General features: G+C 41.0%; 1 protein-coding gene across 1 annotated transcript in view; it reads left to right on the forward strand.

The window, feature by feature from the left end:
- The window catches only part of MAN1A1 (mannosidase alpha class 1A member 1), an 884,250-nt gene that overhangs the window by 677,290 nt on the left and 186,267 nt on the right, over nt 1-20,693 (forward strand). The window contains exon 11 of the mRNA XM_044074409.1: nt 16,922-17,194. Within this exon, the coding sequence (XP_043930344.1) occupies nt 16,922-17,194 (273 nt within the window). The remainder of the gene's footprint in view (nt 1-16,921; nt 17,195-20,693) is intronic.

Genomic DNA, 20,693 nt, shown 5'->3' on the forward strand with positions numbered 1-20,693 from the left:
ACGTTAAGTATTCGCATAGTTACTAAAAGTATACGTAGCTAAACGGGGCGTCTCAAAAATTCTATGTAAAGTACAAGACCCGTCAATCTACCAATGGGCAAGAAGCTTCAGGGCAAAGGAAGCAATGAAACTGTGAAATTCAAGAGCCTATCAGCATCAAGACAAGCGATGAAGAACCAGTAAGACAAGAGATACGAATCGCTGCTGCATCACCGTGACAACAAAGTAACCAAACTCCAAAAGGAATAACGTCCGCTGAGACCAACAGTACTGGGAAAACCTTCAAAAGGGGCACCACTGACATAGCGATAACAAAAAAAGACCAAGCACAAGGAGGCAAGAATAGGAAGGACCCATCAAAAAGCTGTTAAAAAGAAACAGCTAAAAAACCCACCACCAAGGAGCATAGCGTCAACACCACATCAAACAAACCAGCCACCAATCAACTAACAAAACCGTGCTGGAGAACAGCAAATCAAACCCGAGAAAACAAAGTAAAACACCAATCACCCCTCAATCCTACAATCCAATAGACACAGGGCGAAGTACGAGAGGCATCCATTATCTCTCAACCCTACAAATACTCTCTGCCGTAACTGTCAAAGAAAGGAGCAAAAAACCAAAAAGACTACAAAACACACACAAAAAAGCGACTAAAAAGCACACACACTTTCTAATAAACCCTCAGTAAAAAGGAACGCAACTCCGGACCCGTATCCAAGAGCCGCGGAACTGCAAAAAGTGCAGAGGAAGTCAGTAACCAAAAGAAACCAAAAGAAGAGCGGCCAAAGGCAGAAACAACACTGTACAAAAAGAAATAATAAAACTCCGAATAGTGAACAACAAACAACCCAACGCAGACTATGCACCTGAGGAAACCACAAATAAAGGCTAAAAAACACACACTACACTATAAAGGCACCCAAATCCTGACTCATATCAGGAAACCCGTCACCAATCTACCAACAGTAACCCGTGAAGAAGAGCGATAGGAAAAGAGAAAAGAGAAAAACTCAGCGAGTCAAAGTGGAGCAAACAAAGTAACACCAATCACCACTCAATCCTACAAACCCAATAGAAATCAGTAAACCCAAAAAGAACTAAATAAAGCACCAATCACCTCTCAATAAAACAACACCAATAAAAATCAGTAATTCCACAAGGAACTAAATAAAGCACCAATCACCTCTCAATTCAACAACACCAATAGAAGACAGGAAACCCACAAGAGCATCCAATAGCCACGAAATAGCACTAAAAGAAGTAGAGCAGTCGAAGGCAGAAACAAAAGCACAGTAAAGAACGAAACAGTCCAAAAGAAGAATAATTAGTATGTAAAGACAAGAAACTAATAATTAGATCAGGCATGTAAGACTCTGTAAAATAAAATAAAACTCAGCAAGGGAAACTTAAGCAAACCAGCGTAATGCACATTTTAAATTAATGCTTTCATTAAGTCCTGGCGTCACATCTGCAGCTAAACTCAGCTGCCATTTCAACTCCTTAACTTCAAGCAGCGTGTCAGCGTCTCCAAAGAAGACAGCCACTTGTTCCAACACAATAAATTGAAATTTAGTAAAAGAGCGACATTTAATGGCATGCCTGGCCAGGGCATTGTAAGAATCCGCCGTGCGGATAGCCCTGGAATGCTCCTTCACACGATCTGAAAGTCTACGGCAAGTCTTACCTATATAAAAAGCTTGGCAGGTATCACACAGTGCCGCATACACCACATTCATAGAGTGGCAATCAAAATGTTGTGTAAAAACAATTTTAAAACCATTATGAGGGAAAGTGAAGTCCGTTCCTGTATATATAAATTGACAACAAACACATGTTCCACAGCAAAACATCCCAGGCATCAGCATTATTAGCAACATTTTTTATCAAAAATAAAGAGTCTCTATTCTCAAAGGACATGCGTAGTGTCTTAGTACGTTTGTACGAGAACAAGGGAGAAGAACCAAATAGTTCCGTGAAGTTGTTCCCTGACCGTACAATGTTCCAGTTATTCGAGATAACATGTCTAATCGCTGCCATGTCCCTGCTAATAGGCAAAGGAAAACTGAGTAGTCTGTCAGTAGAAGAGGCAGTGGAGGTAGTGGTGGGCTGCTGTTTGGCCGGGGAGAAACCAAATTTAAGAATAGGCTGGAAGTTAGTATATCTCTTCCTTTTAACTTCATTAGCAATGCTCAGCACCAAATTAACCGGGTAATGTTTCTGTATGAAAAGCTGGCATAAAAAAGCAGATTCTTTTTCAAATAAATCATCTTCACTTATTATGCGCGATAAACGAATAAACTGACCACGTAAAACATTCCTTTTCATATAAAAGGGATGTTGACTTGTAAAGTCTAAATAGTTATTTCTAAAAGAGTCTTTTCTGAAAATATTGGATTGTAGAGAGCTGGAAACTGGATTAATTGCAACAGTGGTGTCCAAAAAAGACACTGAAGACCCACAGTCAGAAGTCACAAATTTCAAGAACCCAATACTGTCATTAATATCTTGTAGAAATAATTCAAGTTGTTCAGCTGATCCATACCACGCAAAAAAGATATCGTCGATGTAACGGTGATACAACTTAGTATACTGAAATCCCGGTAGATGCACTAAAGTTTCCCTTTCCCACATGGCCAAAACAAGGTTAGCATAGGCAGGAGCCATCTTCGTACCCATGGCTACCCCCTTAACTTGTTGATACAGCTTATCATCAAAGTGGAAAAAATTATTGCTCAAAACAATGTCAATTAAAGCATTAAGCAGGAAAAGGGTAGACTGGTGCATATTAGCATATTTCCTCAAATAGTCTAAAACCATTTGTTTCCCTTCCACATGCGGGATATTTGTATAAAGGGATACCACATCTAATGTAACAAAACAGCAAGAACGAGTGTCCAGTTCTGCAAGAAATAAAGTATTCAGGAAACCCCAAGAATCCCTTATATAAAAGGGAGTATTTTGCACTATAGGGTTCAAGATACTGTCAATGAAGTCAGAAATCCTTTCCGTTTTCGTCCGTTTATTCGAAATGATTAAACGGAAAGGAGGATTGGAAGCATCTTTATGCATTTTAGGGATGCCGAAGCACTTCCCCAAGGAAGGGTTAGGAACCTGCAAAGCTTGTAAAACCTCTAGAGAAATGCATTGATCACTTTCCAGTGTGTTAAGCAAAGCATCTATTTTAGCAAACTGTTCATAGACAAAATCAATCGACACTTTCTTGTAAAATTCAGGGTTAGACAATTCCATGTTAATCTTTTGTATGTAATGAACTTGCTCCATTAATACAATGCCAGTGCCCTTATCCGCCTTCATGATGCGTAACGATTTGTCCTTCTTCAGACCTTGTAATGCTAAGTACTCCTCAGTTGTAAAATTAAACCATTTAGAGGCAGAGCTTCGAGACAACAAATTCCTTAAGTCCGTCTCACAGACATTAAGGAAAACTTGCAGAGTGTTATCCAATAAAGGATTAAAGCAACTCTTTCTGTGAAACTGGGGGTATAAATCAACATCCGAAGGCGTAGAACTAGTAGTCACAGAAAGATTATCAGATCCAGATGTAGACTCCACATTAGTATTATCCGCGTTATTAGCAAAGTAGCATTTAAGGTTTAATTTCCTTACAAACAAATGTAAATCAAGTAGGACATCCGCTGTCTGGGCTCGTTGCGCTGGAATAAAAGTAAACCCTTTGCTTAGCACCGAGAAATGGTGTGGTGTAAAAGACCTGTTAGTCAAGTTAAAAACAGCTGACTCCAAAGAATATCCACTTAACTCAGGCAAAGCAGTTACAGACGTCAGTTCCTGGCACTGCTCCTGGTTGCCATCGGTCTGCCCAGATTCAGGAATCTCTGAAAACCTCTCCCCCTCCCTCTGTAAGATCCTCGAGGTGCACCTCTGCCTCTCCACCCTCCCCCTGAAGGCGTCGGCAGCATCTGATTCATGTTCTGATGCCCTTCGGCTAAAAAAACCGGAGTGGAATTATTCAAATTATTAATCACTTCAGTTGTGTTAGAGAAATCAGAAGTCTCCGGGGAGGAGATATTACTGTAAATAGCAGAGTTGGACGTGGGAGGGGTAGTAGAATTCCGAGGCCTGTAATTATTGTGTCGGTGTGGTTGTACAGTGTTGTTTCTGCCTTTGGCCGCTCTTCTTTTGGTTTCTTTTGGTTACTGACTTCCTCTGCACTTTTTGCAGTTCCGCGGCTCTTGGATACGGGTCCGGAGTTGCGTTCCTTTTTACTGAGGGTTTATTAGAAAGTGTGTGTGCTTTTTAGTCGCTTTTTTGTGTGTGTTTTGTAGTCTTTTTGGTTTTTTGCTCCTTTCTTTGACAGTTACGGCAGAGAGTATTTGTAGGGTTGAGAGATAATGGATGCCTCTCGTACTTCGCCCGGTTTCTGTTGGATTGTAGGACTGCGGGGTGATTGGTGTTTTACTTTGTTTTCTCGGGTTTGATTTGCTGTTCTCCAGCACGGTTTTGTTAGTTGATTGGTGGCTGGTTTGTTTGATGTGGTGTTGACGTTGCGTTCCTTGGTGGTGGGTGTTTTAGCTGTTTCTTTTTGTCAGCCGTTTGATGGATCCGTCCTATTCTTGCCTCCTTGTGCTTGGTCTTTTTTTGTTATCCCTATGTCAGTGGTGCCCCTTTTGAAGGTTTTCCCAGTACTGTTGGTTTCAGCGGACGTTACAGTTTTGCTACTTTGCTGGCACGGTGGTGCAGCAGCGACACGTATCTCTTATCTTACTGGTTCTTCTTCGCTTGTCCTGATGCTGATAGGCTCCTGAATTTATTGATTTCATTGCTTCCTTTGCCCTGAAGCTTCTTGCCCATTGGTTGATTGATGAATCTTGTACTTTACATAGTTTTTAACCCGGTTGCCTTCTTCGGAGACCCGAACTACTTTCTCCATGTGTTTATGCTTACGTTTTCCTTTGCATTGGTACTGTTTGTTTCAGTAATTACTATTGCTTTTTTATTTTAGGAATGGTTAAGAATATATTTTGTATTAGGAGTATGTGAAAAACTTTTTACTGTTCTGCTACTTGATAATTACCAGCATTATACTGGATTGGTTACTGCCTGCATGCTTATTTGACTGTACTTATTGGCTCCCTATTGGTTGTTTGCATTCATGCTCTTGTTATGGGGGTTTTACAATTGGTTTTATTGTTTTATTATACTTGCACTGCGTATATATCTGACATTCTACCTGTTTATTTTTGAATATTTCTGAAGAAGTCCTTGGATATTAAAGGAAGAAAGCGCTAAAATTTTCATCGGGTGTCGTGTTTTCTTTTTTCTTCTTGCTAATGAAACCGTTGCTGAATTGTGGATCCTGTACTACTGAAAAGTGTATTCTGTGAAGATGTCCTTCATGGATGCATCTGCAGTCATAACAACTGGGTTGTCCTGTCGTCAGGCAGCCCTTCAGTCGGCTGGATTCCAAAGTCCGGGTCCGGCTTCGGCTGATGTCGCACTTCACCCGACGTCATCTCTGTTGGTCTTCGGGTATAAAAGCATCAGCCGACGCCATTTTCCTCAGTCTTTCTTGCCGTGGCGCCCAAGCAGAAGCTGTTCGCAAGTGCCGGTCGGTCGGATCCAGAGATTACTTCTACGAATACTACAAGACTTCTAAAGCTAAGTACCCGTTGGGGACTCTTTCTTGCCTCAGCCGATGTCAGAAAAAGTTAATAATTGTTTAACCTGTGGGAAACAAATACCTCATAAAGATTTCCACTCTTATTGTCTGCCTTGTTTAGGCCCAGCCCACGACGTAGCAGCCTGTTCGGCCTGTGCTTCTTTCAACCGACGAACGCTTAGGCGTCGGTCGGAGTTTGCAGAACAGTTTTCGGTTCTGATTTTGCGTACATTATGCCGCCGGATCCTCCGACTACCCAATCTGCCAAAACGCAAAGATAAAGACCGACACTCGCGGTCCGCGGTTTCGGCCGAAACCATGGTTAAGCAAACCGCGAGTGTCTCGGTTTCGGCTGAAACCGAGAAAACTGATCTAAGTACAGCTGAACCTATCTCTACAACTGAGGCCCCTGCTACCACTCTTGAATCGGCCTCAGAAATTTTATCCACTACGGTGGTTGCCACTGACTTATCAGACACCATTCCCTTGGATGTCTCTACCCCAGCACGTGGTGCTGCTAGGCCTCCAGCAGCCATGTCCATTAAGGCCTTCGCCAGGGCTAAAGCAGCCAAGACTACCAAGACAGTGCCTGTTAAACCCCCCACAACCAGGCCCTCTTCTAGTTCTCAAATGCTTACTTTGGCAGAAGATTTAATTTCATTAATTAGAGGATCTCAATCTCACCCAGACAGGGCCTCTCAGCCCCCAGAGAAGAGACCTAGGGCAGAGCCCCCTGAGCCAGTGTCCTCTGATGATTCTGCTGACGAATCAGACATAACTGACCAGCCAGAGGCTCCTTTCTCCAATTTAAGATTCTGATGCTGAAGAATCCATTCCAGCTGCTTCCCCACCAGAAGAATTCTCCTTTGGGGAAACCTTACATGCCATGCGAGAGCAGTTCCAATGGCAGCAACAGGATTTTTCAGACTCCAGAAAAAGACTTAGGACCTTTCTGCACCTCCCACAGCACAGGCCCTTAGCTATACCTCCTGTTCTCTCTGTGGTGGATGATGCTTTCAATGATGTCTGCTCCGCTCCAGATTCTTTACCCCCAGCCCCTGCCAAACCAGACAGATTTTACAGGGTGCCAGATACTCATCACCACCTTTACAAGGCCCCACTTGCAGACCCCGAAACTATATCCCAGGGTCCCAAGGCAGTAGCCGCGACCATAGCTAAAAACCCTATTCCTTCTGAAAGGGAAGCAAGGTCATTAGACAGATGGGGTAAAAGGTCTACACTTCAGCTACTCTCTCAGCTAGAGCTTTAAACTGTCAGTTTCACATGATACAATACCAAGAGTTTATGCTTGATCAGTTAACTAAAAACTAACCACTGATGAATCTCTTGATAAGAAATATGTATTAGAAATGGTAAATAACATACAACAGGTTAGCAACCATTCCTTAAAATGTGGCTATGATGCACTGGAGGCTTCATTTAGATCAGCCATGACTGGCACAGTGATAAGAAGGCATGCATGGCTAAAGGAGCAAGCTTTACCGGATCATGTTAAAGCTAAGTTGCTAGATGCTCCTATGGATAAGACAAGTTTGTTTGGTACACCTGCCCAGCAGGTTATGAAGAAAATGGAAGAAAAGGCAAAATCTGTTCAAACGGTTAAAGATTTCTTGCAGGTTCAACCCCCAAGGTTTAGCAGGAACTGGCCTGCCAAAAATTGGTCCTTTCCTGACTCCACAAAATTTCAAAGGGGCAGGAATAGGATTTCTCAGAATCTAAAAAGAGGCTTAGGGATTTCCTTCTTCCTCAGCATAGGCCTTTGGCTATACCTCCTGTTCTAGACACTGTTGATTGTTTTTTTTCAGAATCCAGCATGGCTCCTGATTCCCTGCCTTCGGTTCCTAGTAAGCCAGACAGATATTACAGGGTTCCTGACTCCCACAAATTCCTTTTTAAAAACCCTACTGATGACCCTGAAACCATTTCTCAGGGTCCCAAGGGCGTTAAGGCCTCTACTGCTAAAAATCCTACCTCTTCTGATAGAGACTCCAGGGCACTGGATAGATGGGGTAAGAAGGTTTACACGTCTGCAACCTTGGTAATCAGGGCTTTAAACTGTCAATTTCATATGCTTAAATATCAGCAGCATGTCATGGGCTTACTTAAACAGAAAATGATGTTGATTTCTGACTGTGTGGAAAATAGAGTTACAGGATTTATTGCATTCAGCTGAACAAGTTGGAAAGCATACTTTGCAATGTGGTTTTGATTCCTTGGAGGCCTCTTGCAGGGCCGCAGTAACTGTATCTGTGATAAGAAGGCATGCTTGGCTCAAGGAGCAAAATCTGCCTGATCATGTTAAAGCAAAATTGTTGGATGCTCCTTTACAGCAGGACAGTCTATTTGGTAATAAGGCAGAAGAAGTTTTGAAAAAGATGGAAGATAAAGCCAAATCTATGCAAACTGTAAAAGATTTCCTACAAGTGCAGCCGCCCAGGTTCAGTAGGCACTGGCCTACTAAGAACTGGTCCTTTCCAGTACCCACCAGACCCGCTGAGGTCAAACCCAGACACTCCAGGTTTCAGTCACAAGGAACTTATACAACAAAACAATGGGGTGCCTCCACTTCCAAATCTGGAAGTAGCAAGGCACCTCCCTATGGTAAACAGTCTCAATGACATTCCTCTGCCATCACCAACACTTATCTTTTGGCAGCCCCAGTGGGGGGAAAACTAGCATTTCATGCACAAAATTGGCATCTAATTACCCAGGACAAGTGGATTTTAAATATAGTATCCCAGGAATACAGATCTCATTTCCACGCATTTGCCAATCCCAAATTGATGGCCAGATCTGCCTCCAAATCAGTGGGCAGAGGCCCAGAAACAAGTTATGTCCCTCATGAATATGAGGGCTATTCAACCAGTACCAGAAAAGGGACAAGGTTTTTATTCCAGACTTTTCCTGGTACCCAGAAAAGACAAATCATGGCGTCCAATTCTGGACTTATCCATTCTAAATACATTCCTGGACTTTCCAAAATTCAAGATGCTGACTCTGCAACAGTTATTGCCTATGCTAGGCAAGGATGCCTGGTTGGTAACTCTAGACCTAAAAGAGGCTTACCTGCATATCCCAATCAGGGAATCTTGCAGAAGATACCTCCGCTTCAAAGGAGGCTATTTGCATTACCAGTTCTCTGCACTGCCTTTTGGCTTATCTACTGCGCCCAGGGTCTTCACAAAGTGCCTGGCACCAGTAATTGCATTTTGCAGACAAAGAAACAAGGACACTCTTCTACAGCATCTGGCGTTTATAAAAAGGCTTCTAACTTGTCTAGGGTACACCGTAAACGAAAAGAAATCACAACTTGGTACCCTCTCAAATAATTACATTCCTGGGTGCAAGCTTGAATAAAACTGCCCAGATGACTTGCCTCATGCCAGGAAAACAAATTCAATTGATGACTTACTTCAAACAAGTGGCCACAAAAACCCAGCTATCTGCAAGACAAATTTTGCAGGCTTTGGGGTTCATGGCTTCCTGCATTCTACTAATTCCATATGCAAGACTGCATATGAGGAAACTTTAATGGTACCTAAAAAGCTTATGGAGTCAACATTATTACAGCCTGGAAACAATGATTCCTATCATTCCTTGCCTGCAGCAAGAGTTCCTATGGTGGGCAGTGGCCTGTCACCAAAACAAGGGACTGTCATTCATTCCACCCCCTGCCAACTAAACCCTGACTACAGACTCATCAGATTATGCTTGGGGGGGGGGGTGCATCTGGCATGGAGATGCATTCAGGGCGAATGGAGCCCAAATCAAATGCACCTACATATCAACCAGAAAGAGATGCTAGCTGTGCAGAATGCTCTTACAGCCTTCAAGGACTTTCTTAATCAATGATAAAGATGGGCAACACCACAGTCGTGGTACATAAACAAGCAGGGGGGGGTACTCATTCCTACCCCCTTTGCAGACTAGCCATGGCTTTGTGGAACACAGCCTTGACTTACCAAATATATCTACAAGCTCAATTCCTGCCAGGAAAGCAAAATACTCTGGCAGACTAACTAAGCAGAAATCTTATGGACCCACACAAATGGAAACTGGATCCACAAATTTTCAGCATGTTGACACGCAAATGGGGGAGCCCAGACATAGATCTTTTTGCCTCACCCCAAAACTATCAGTTGGACAAATTCTGCACAAGAATCCATCACAAAAAAGCTTGGAAAGTGGATGCTCTATCCTTCAGCTGGAAAAACCTATCAGTCTATGCCTTTCCCCCTCTGCCTCTGCTCTCCAAGGTCTTACTAAAAGTCAGACAGGAAAAAACAAAAATGATTCTGATTGCTCCAGACTGGCCTCGCCATCACTGGTACCCACTCCTACGCAATATGTCACACCTTCCTCCGTGGTACCTGCCTCAGACACCTTATTTACTGTCTCAGCAGAACTGTCAAATTCTGTACACTCTGCTCCAAACTCTGAATCTTGCAGCATGGCTAATCAACTAATTTCACCAGTTACATCTCTCAGCATTTTGGAGGCTAGAAGGCTTGGTACTAGAAAATCTTATGCTGATAAATGGAAAAGATTTTGTGCCTGGAACCAGGCACAAGGAATAAGCACAGCAATGCCCAATATCCCTCAGATTCTGCAATATTTAACTGAGATGCTTCACAAGGGCCTATCTTTCTCTTCCATAAAAATCCATGCCTCTGCCATTTCAGCTCATTACAACACAGAACCTCCCCTCTTTTCTCATCCACTGCTAAAGCAGTATCTCAGAGGGTCCATAAATTTAAGACCTCCCAGGAGAGCACCAACTCCTGCATGGGACCTCAATTTTCTGTTGGAAAAGCTCACCCTACCTCCTTTTGAGTCCGCTGCTACTGCAGACATAAAATTTCTCTCTTGGAAGACAGCTTTTCTTTTAGCAGTCACTTCAGCTAGAAGGATTTGAGAATGGCAGTGGAGCCTTTTATTATCTTCTACCCAGACAGGGTGGCGCTCAGGACCAATCCATCCTTTATGCCTAAAGTGGTGTCTAGTGTGGCTCTTAAGTCAGACCATTCATCTGCCAATTTTTTTCCCAAATCCACGGAACAAGGGGGAGGGGATTCTGCATTCATTAGATGTACACAGACAACTAAGATTCTGTTTAAACAGGACAAAATATCTAAGAAAATCTGAACAACTATTGGTGGCATTTGCTGCAGGGGCAGAGGGAAAGGCTATTTCAAAGCAGACTATTTCAAAATGTATAAGCTATTGCATTCTTTTCTGCTACATGCATCATGGTAAACCTTTCCCCAAGGGGATCAGATCCCATTCCACCAGGGCTGCATCTACTTCTGCAGCCTTTCTCAGCGGGGTTCCTACCAGAGACATTCTAGAAGCTGCTACCTGGAGCTCAATGCATACGTTCACCAAACATTACTATTTACCTCTCTTCTCTAAATCCAGAGCAGGCTTTGCCACTGCTGTCCTGCAGGGCCTTATAGCTGCTCCTAATGCTATACAATTCCATCCCCCCAACCATAGCTTTGGGATTCTACCCAAATGTAATGACTGCAACAGTGAAACAAGAAGAACATAGTACAGTTTTGTACACTTACCATAAATGTAGATGTTGGAGTGTATTCACTGTTGTCCTGGTTACCCACCCGCCAGCCCCCTATTTTTCTCATATTATACCTCTTCTTTCTTTTACTATGCTCAAAAGCCTTTTTGGTGTATTTGCTTTTATTTGGAGGTATATATTTTTGTGTTCTAAATTACATGCATATATATATTTTGCTCCCCATTTGGGGGGGCACCTGACATCTGGGGTAAGAAAAACTGATGAAAATGGCATTGGCTGCATGTTTTATACCCCTGACGTCATGGAAAAAGGGACAGCAACTGACGCAGGACCCAAGACTTTAATCAGGCCGACTGAGGGCAACCTGCCAGCAGATTACCCAAATGTAATGACTGCAACAGTGAATACACTCTAACATCTACATTTATAGTAAGTGTACACACCTGTACTTTTCAGGATGGATAAAAGTGCAGGAGATGTGGGACACCAAGGATGGACACAAGCATATAAATATCAAGGAGGTGCTTGCCCTGATCAAGGCACTCAGCACTCTCTGAACCATTTTTGGTCCCCAGGACCTCTTCAAGTGGTTACAGACAATACCACAGTAATGTGGTACATCTACAAAAAAGGGAGAACCAAGTCATGTCTCCTTTGCAAACTGACCATTTCAGCTTGGGACACAGCTTCACAGCTCATTCCCACTTTGAAGGACTCCTGCATTCCATCCAAGCAAAATTGTGTGGCTGACAAGCTGAGCATGACCATGGCAGATCCTCATGAATGGAAATTAGATCGGGTTTTCCAAGATTTGATCCATCTGTGGGGAGTTCCTGAAGTAGACCTTTTTGTTTCCTCTCTGAACAATCAACTGGCAATATTCTGTTCCAGGACTTAGTGCAAAAAGGACTAGAAGACTGATGTCTTTTCTTTTCCTTGGACAGAAATGTTCCTGTATGCTTTTCACCCTTCCCATGAATATCCAGGCTACTCCTGAAGATTCAGAAGGAATCCCACTCCCCCAGGACCATTGTGGTGTCTCCCTTCTGGCTCAGGCAACAGTGATTCTTCCTTCTTTTGGAAATAACCAGGGGCAATTACAAGCTTCTTCACAAATTGGATCTACTCGCTCAAGAACAGGGGTGTTTGATGCATCCTGACATCATTCAATTTCAGATGTCTGCCTGGATGACAAGTCTTAATTCCTTTTAGGTAACAGTTTACTGACTACCTTCAGCAGGTACTAATGGAGGCAAGAAAGCCTGCTATTAGAAAGTCGTATGCTAGCAAATGGAAAGGTTTATAGTTAGTGCCAACAGTAGCCAGCATCCATTCAGGGTTAGTTCTGTGAGTTTGTAATATTTGTGTGACTTGCTGTCCTATGGCCTTTTTTATTACTCTGGCAAGGTTCATTCATCAGCCATTCCAGCATGTCTGCTCCTGGAACCTCCCTTTTCAAAACAATCTTGTAGCAGAATATTTTTGAAAGGGGTTTTGTAAAAGAGGCTTCCAAGCAAACGAGTGACCTTTCCTTGGGATCTCAAGTTTATATTAGAGAAGCTAAACACTTGCTTCATTTTAACCAGCTAACCTAGATGACTTGAGGTTCTTAACATGGAAAACAGTTTTACTGATTGATGTGACCTCTGTCTGAGTCGCAAGCTCTTGTGGTGAGTCAGCCCCATCTCATCTTCCACAGGGACATGATTTCTTTGAGAAGTGATCCTTCTTTTATGCCTAAAATGGCATCACAGTTTACTTTTAAGCTAAGCTATCCATCTCCCTGTTTTCTTCCATGAACCTAAAATTAGAAAGAAAGGAATAACGCCATACCTTGGATATTCTCAGACAACTCTGGTACTATCCTGAGAGAACTAAAACTGTCAGATATTTGGATCAGTTGTTAATTCCTTTTGAAGGTAAGAAGGGACAACCTGTGTCAAAACGGACTATTTTCCAAATGGTTGTCTAAGGATGTTGCCTTTTGCTATAATCGTAACAAAACTATTGCAGGCAGGGTTAAGGCCTACTCTATCAGGGCCTTCGCTTCATCTGTGACTTTTTAGAAAGGGCTGGATTCTAGAAGCTGCTATTTGGTCCTCTGTACATACTTTTACAAAGCACTATAAGCTTGATTGCTTTTCTAGGTCCAGATCAGGCTTTGCTAGGACCATTCTCTAGGGCCTCCTGGACTGTTCCCCTTCCACTTCTCAAATGTACTTGGCATAGGTAAGTAATATAGCCATATAGCTAAGGCTACTGCAGCAGTGATCAATATGATAAACTTAATATAGTTGTAGAAGTCAACTTACCATAGCAGTAGATGTTCAGATGATCACTGCTGCAGTAGCTGCTCCCTCCCTCCATTCCCCTTGTTTGATGGTGTGCTTTTTATGCCAGGGTGTGGACATTTTGTTTCTAGCTTTGTGCTTACAAAGCTCAGCCTCCCTCTGTTGTCAGGAAAGCTCTGAAGTGCTTTGCACCCAAACTTATCATTCAGTCAGCTCAACTCAAGCTGCCTGACAGTTTGGGTACATGGACAGTACCCTGAAGCTTTGGAAGCAATTCAGCTGGCATATCCTTTGTCAGGATATAACCTGTATAGGTAAGACTTCTGCATTAGTGATCATGCGAAAATCTGTTGTTATGGCAATTTTACTTACACAACTGTACTTTCTGTTGTCTTGAAAAAATACACCACTCATACACCCACATTTACTGTCACATATAACAATAACACTACTATCCTTCCTGTCACTCACATCAAACTTCTTGGAGTTGAGATGGACCACAACATGAGGTTTGACACTCAAATTTCACTCACTCTTAAGAAAGTTCACAAAAAATTAGGGGGGACTATACAGGACCAAACAATTCCTCACAAACAGCACTAAACCCAAAACAGCACAAACACACCTCCTGTCCATACTCGTATAATGCTCCCCTAGCCTCACCAACCCCAAAAAGTCAGACATAAGTTTGTTGTAGCAAAATAGCAAAGTTCGCCTCTAATAGCTCACATCTCAGTCACCACTGCTCAGCACTAAAAAAAATCAACTGGCTAGAACTTCCTCAACTTCTACTTTATAACCAACTTATACTAACCAAAAAATACCCCAAGAAAACCCCATCATTACAAAACCTAATACAACCTTACTCCAGTACTAGGGTTCTACGTTCCAATAACAAACATCTTCTGCAAGTCACTATAGCCAACAACTCTGCAGGAGCTTCTCCCTATTCAAACTATATAGCCAAAAAATGGAACACTCTGCCCACAAGTTTAATAGCCATCACTACCTTCACCCAGTTCAAAAAATGCCTAAAAGCACACTTGCAATTAAATTGGACCTGCAGTTGTAACTCACCAGGATAGATTACCTCCATCTTACGTCTGCTCACTCATAATAACCTTCCCTCCAATACTATCAGGTAGTTGACCTGATTTTTTTCAGCTTAAATAGCCTCTTTCATCATACTTCATATCCTAATCTTCCTTCCACACTTAATCCTTTGCTGTATGTTTAATATCTCTGAATAGATATTCTGTAACCAGACTGCTTAATGGTGTCTTCCTATAATCAGTGTACACTTATCTGTTTTTCTTTATCTTGTGTTATCACTTAATTTTTGTATCATAAATAACTTCTTGTTATATGAAAATGTAAATGTCACTTCTGGAACTACAAAGTTGTACTATGTCAAATCTTGTCTTTGTAATATGTGGAGCATTTCTCCCTGGGCCTCCGCTGAAAAAGGATTTGTGTCCAGTCGGACTTTCCCGGTAAACAAGTGTAAAATAATTAGTCTCGATACTAGAACTGTCAAAAAGATGGGAACTTGAACACAGGAGGCTCAAACAAAAACAATAACATCTTCAGGATTAATAAAATAAATAGAAGTAAGTAGCAAAGTGGCACAAAGCATGCATGTTCTATCACTAAAACTTGTGCTTTCCACATATACTTCATTCTGCAGAATAACTGTAAAAACAGTGGAATGTTTCTATCTTTTAGCTCTTTTAATGTTTATCTTTCCACTCAGAATCATTATTTCCTGACCATGCCTGTTTCAGGTTAATGTTTTCTGTACTTAGTTAAGGTTTTGTGAAAAGCCTCCTGTGCCGATTGTTTAATTGGAAGGAAACTTCACAACAAAGAAGCATCCTGTCAGCTGATTAGCTAAAGCTGTTAAAGGACCACTATGGGCAAAACTGAAATATATTTATATTGCCATGAGCTTCTACACAATGCAAACTTGCCATCACTCCTATATACCAAGTCATTACTAATTACATTTAATTTTTTCCTAGCCTCCCTCTTGTGGCAGACATACTGACCCGATCTTGTTTTTGTGGGAAGCTGCTACTTGCCCATAATACACTGTGTGGACACAGCTAATGAAAATCCAATGTTCTGCCATGCATTGGCAGAACAGTTTCCTTTTACTTAGAATTGAAGTAGTGAGAAATACTGTCAGGTCTGAGAACCAGAAGTAAAAATATCAGTCGCTTTTTTGTAGTGATTCTTTCTTATATGTTCCGTAAATATGTTAAACATTTGTGAAAGGTAGTTAATAAGATAAAGAAATAACGGCCTTTTTTAAAAAAAATAGTGATATTTTGTGAGTTCCAGTTTGTCTTCCTTCCCTGAGTCAGCCAGAGTGTTATTTCTTAGCTTGCAAAGCTTAACGAATTGGTGAATTTGTGCTCTGTGATTGTTTATTTGTCTTCTGACTATAAAAGGCTTAACAGGTTTACATCCACAGGAAAAGGAGTGAATGTAGCTTTTAATGACAGTACAGAATCGAAGAGTTGTGAATTCTGAGCCTAAATAGCTTTGTGACCTTAGTGGATGTGTAGCTCGCGGTTTTTCTTAACAAAATACTTCCGAATGTGATTGGTATTGTGATGCACTAGCAAAATAGATTAATTCCTATTGAAAGTGTGATTTATTCAGCCTCTGCAAAGTGTTCCCTGAGAAAGTAGAGCATAACTGAAATACTGTAGGATGGCAGAAACTGCTCAGTTGTGTTTCTTTTAATATGTGAAATTTGGGGATCATTCTCTACGGATGGAAATTCACTCTGAGGACAGGGAATGTTGCTTTTAGGGTATAGTTGTCTTTTAAGGACAAGCAGTACCTTACTTCCCTTTATTTATAAAAGAGGCGACTCAAAAGGACTGACCTCATCTACTTTAATTCAGTGTAAAACGGTCATTTGTCAGTGCTTTACATCGATTTAAACTGGAACCAGACTGCAGCAGTAGTGGTTAAAAAAAAGCTGCATGGACAGTAAAATTGAAAATTGTGGGGAAGTTGACTAGTAGAAGTTAAGGCCATACATTTTTTTAGTTTGTTCAAAATGTTGCATAACACAAAGATTATGGGTGCTTTTCTTCCTCAATATGTTTTTCATATCCCTGCCTGTATGATATTAATTGCGCTGCGTAGTAAAGCTAGACATTGAGCTGTCTGTTTTATCTGTCATAGGTCTTTAAACACCATTGTTGAAGTGCAGTTCCAGGGCAAGCCATCATTCAGCAGTTAAGAAATGATTGCTGATCTGTTTTTCCATTAAAGTTTTTGTGCTTATTAAATATTAAATAAAGAAATTTATGATTATGATTCAATATTACTAAACAGAAAAAACAAAACTATGTAAGATGTAGCTCCAATTTTCACTAGCAAATTGTGTTTTCAGAAATGCTAAAAGTGCTGTAGTAGCGGAAAACCGAAGTACAACCCGAAAAACTTTTTTTTTTCTTGTTTTGCAGGCTATTGAAAGCCATTTGATCAGGAAGTCTAATGGAGGCTTAACATATATTGCAGAGTGGAAGGGTGGGCTTCTTGAACACAAAATGGGCCACTTGACATGTTTTGCTGGTGGGATGTATGCACTGGGTGCAGATGGTGCTGACAGTGATAAAACTGGTCACCACATGGAACTAGCTGCTGAGATTGCACGCACGTGTCATGAGTCCTATGATCGGACAGGTAAGGATTACAGGTATCACATTTTGACAGAGGAATACTTTTTAAATCTTCTTATCTTCATTATGCTATTTCTTTGTTTTATATTTATTATTTATATTTATTATTTTTAGCACTTAATTGCTAATACTATAATAACTGTGTTAATGTGATTTTTTATTATATCAGTGGATAGTTAAAATCTTACATCATGTAAAAGTCTTGTAGCAAATCCCTTACAGGATCTCTTCCACTCGTATTGGTACCCAGCATCTGATTTTTTTGCCTTTCTTCTCTGCGTGCAGTGTTGTATTCTGGTTGTTTCACTAAAGAAATGAGTGACTCCTCACTGTGTCACTATTTTTATCTTGCTGCTTGCTAGTGTCAAACCTAGAGGTTGTTTTACTATGTCGTCACTCGAATTTCAAAGGTCTTGATTTATATTCCTTAATGTTCATTAAAGAATGGGCGACCTGTACATTGCTATTCTGATTGTAGAATGAATGTTCTTCAGCAGGGTGTTATTGTAGAGGTAATGCCCACTGACAAAATGGTCCTCTACTTCACAACAATATATTAAGCTGCTGTGGAGCTCGGACTGTAATGGTGATAACGGCTGCCATTGTTTTACACTCACTAAGCAATGCTTTTGCTGTTTAGTGAGTGTAAAATAAAAAAAAAAACTGAAAAGTGTGTGTGTGTGTATGAGTGCATTAAAGTGAGAGGTTAGATTGATCTAGCCATTGTTTTGCACTCACTAAGCAGCACTTTTGATGTTTACCGAGTGTAAAATTAAAAGAAACAAAGAAAGAAAAGTGTGTGCATGTGTATTGTGAGTGTATGTGCATTTGTGTGTATGAAGCCAAAGTGTTGTGTGCAAGTGTGAGAGAACGTGAGATCAATTGAAAAGTGGCAGCAGCAGTTGAGGTTTGCATACCTCGCAACCTCTTAGCTCAAGAAACCTGAATAAAGCCTAAACTAAAGGGCAAACAAAGGCTCAAGAATAGGAACAGATTATTGCTCTTATAAAATTAGAAAGTTGCTTGAATAACAGGATTTGTGTTAACATGCATTTTCAGAAGGAAATGGTCTGAAACATGTCATTATTTAGTGAATTCAGTCCCCCAACAAACCACACATTTTAGGAATAAGGGACCAAAAAATGAAGTAAATATCTGGAAATTTTTTGAAAATGTTATATTTGTAAAATACTTCGACCAAGACCATTTACAGATACTACAGCAAATTTGAAACGCGAGGAACTATTTTACATAAAAAAAATAAATGTGAAAAAATAATACATTAATAAAACGTAAGTAAACCACAACAATTTTACAGACAGCCTATTCTGAGTGCAGTAATGTCCAACAGGTTGTGTGCTACTATGTAAATAACATCCCTAGGCAGGTATTATTTACTTGTTGGGTATTATTGCTTGCTTGTTAATGTCATTGCTGCAGGAATTCAAAATATAAATGAACATTGATAGTGGTAGTCATTGTCCTGTTTCATATTTTTTCATAAGTCAGGCAGTCTTACTTTTGTGGTGGAGGTCTGTTTTAAGTGATATCCAAAAAGAAAATTACTGTTATCTTGTGTGCATCATTTTCCTTCCAAGGATGGAGTGTTTCCTTGCTTGCTTTTGTTTATAAGAAGATCATAGTGTAGATAATTGTGAATGCTGTGGGACTTTAATAGCAAGGCTTTAACTAGGGAAGTCAGTAGCTTTTACAGTCTTTTTCAGAGTGCAAAAAATTATTACATCTTACTCCCATTGTTTCTGCCTCTTGTGGCAAAGTGCGTTAGAAAAACTAAATGTTTAGATAAAGAAAAATCTAATAAAGAAGAAAAAAACACAAAGGTTCTCCTTCCAAAAAGGCTAAAAAAATAAAATATTGAGCCCTTCATCAGGTATCTTATAGTGGCAGACATCAAATAGGAGAATCAGGCCTGTCAGTCTGAGTGACCATTCCCTAAGTGTGTGCTGGAGTAGAGGCTTCACGGTGCTAAGGCCGTTTAATGTTCCTTGTCCTTACCCACCTCATTCGCTCAACAGGAGCTTCTGGGAGTGAAGTAGTGAAATCAAATGATTTAATTTCTGTTTGTGGTAGTTTAAAAAGGTACTTGATGCTGGTATTTTCTTGATTTTGAAAAATAATTCTTTGGTACCATCACTGACATCAACCTATAGGTGTCAGGCATGAGACTGGCAGTTAGTTCTATACTGAGTTTGGCTCTAGATTTTCCAGCTTCTGTACTCCCTCATTAGGTGGTATTCCAATCCTTGTGATCTCTGGGTTTCTTCTCAATTTTCCTTTGCTTACAGAAAGTTTGCAGATGCCAGTCCAGATGCCATCTATCTTCGATTAGTCCAAGTTGTTTGCTACTGTATCAGGCCATTTCAGATAAGTTCAGATTTTTTTTCTCAATTACTACTGTGGTTGTGAGGTTTTTTTCATGTCATCCAAGAAAGGCAAATGTATAGGAGACAGATTCCATATAAAGATAGTCACGACCAGTGCTTATTTTGCTTAGGGCTTACCCACAACCATAAAACTTGTTCCATATGCCAGGCCTTCGTGCCGGTCTTCTCAATTTTCCTTTGCTTACAGAAAGTTTGCAGATGCCAGTCCAGATGCCATCTATCTTCGATTAGTCCAAGTTGTTTGCTACTGTATCAGGCCATTTCAGATAAGTTCAGATTTTTTTTCTCAATTACTACTGTGGTTGTGAGGTTTTTTTCATGTCATCCAAGAAAGGCAAATGTGTAGGAGACAGATTCCATATAAAGATAGCCACGACCAGTGCTTATTTTGCTTAGGGCTTACCCACAACCATAAAACTTGTTCCATATGCCAGGCCTTCGTGCCGGTCTTCGCTAGCTATTTAGCTAAAAAACCAATGTCTTAAATGCTTAGTGAAAGACACTATGGAGGAGTAAGGTCAAACACCCTTGGTCTGGCACTTCAGCTGGGCCTTCTATATCAGATGTGTCTCTTGGCTGATGAAGGTCCGAAGATCCATTTGTTCTTTGGATAAAACCGGTTCAGAGGTTGCTATGGAATCGACAACAGGCACGTCCTCTGAGGGTCTGCTGGTATCCACTATGGGTGTTCAGGGGGAACCGAGACTCATGATTTCAGAAGGTCCTAGGGGGATCCATCAAATACTAATTGGGGAGGAAGTCCCGACTACCATTGTGGAGTGTAGGCCAAAGTTCAGCCCTTCCACTTTTCATAAGGCAGATGTGCACATTAAAAAGAAGCAAAAGACCAAGCATTCCACTTTTCCCAGAAATCCACAAAGTGGCAGAGTTTTACCCAAGGTTATTTAATGCCTTTATGGCCCTTAAGTCTCCATCTGGTGTCCTGTTCCCATTCTGCCTTGAACATCTTCACCACAAAAGAGAATTATGGAACAAGATTATTCTGAGAATTAATTTTCTTTAGATGATGAATCCTTCGCCTACTCTACCCAGATTCCTTCTTCTCTGGAGTATGCTTCTCCAGAAGAGGAGTCTAAT

Source organism: Protopterus annectens, chromosome 1.part1 (genome assembly GCF_019279795.1).
Source record: "Protopterus annectens isolate FY-2018-M chromosome 1.part1, PAN1.0, whole genome shotgun sequence".
NCBI classification, from domain to species: Eukaryota; Metazoa; Chordata; order Ceratodontiformes; family Protopteridae; genus Protopterus; species Protopterus annectens.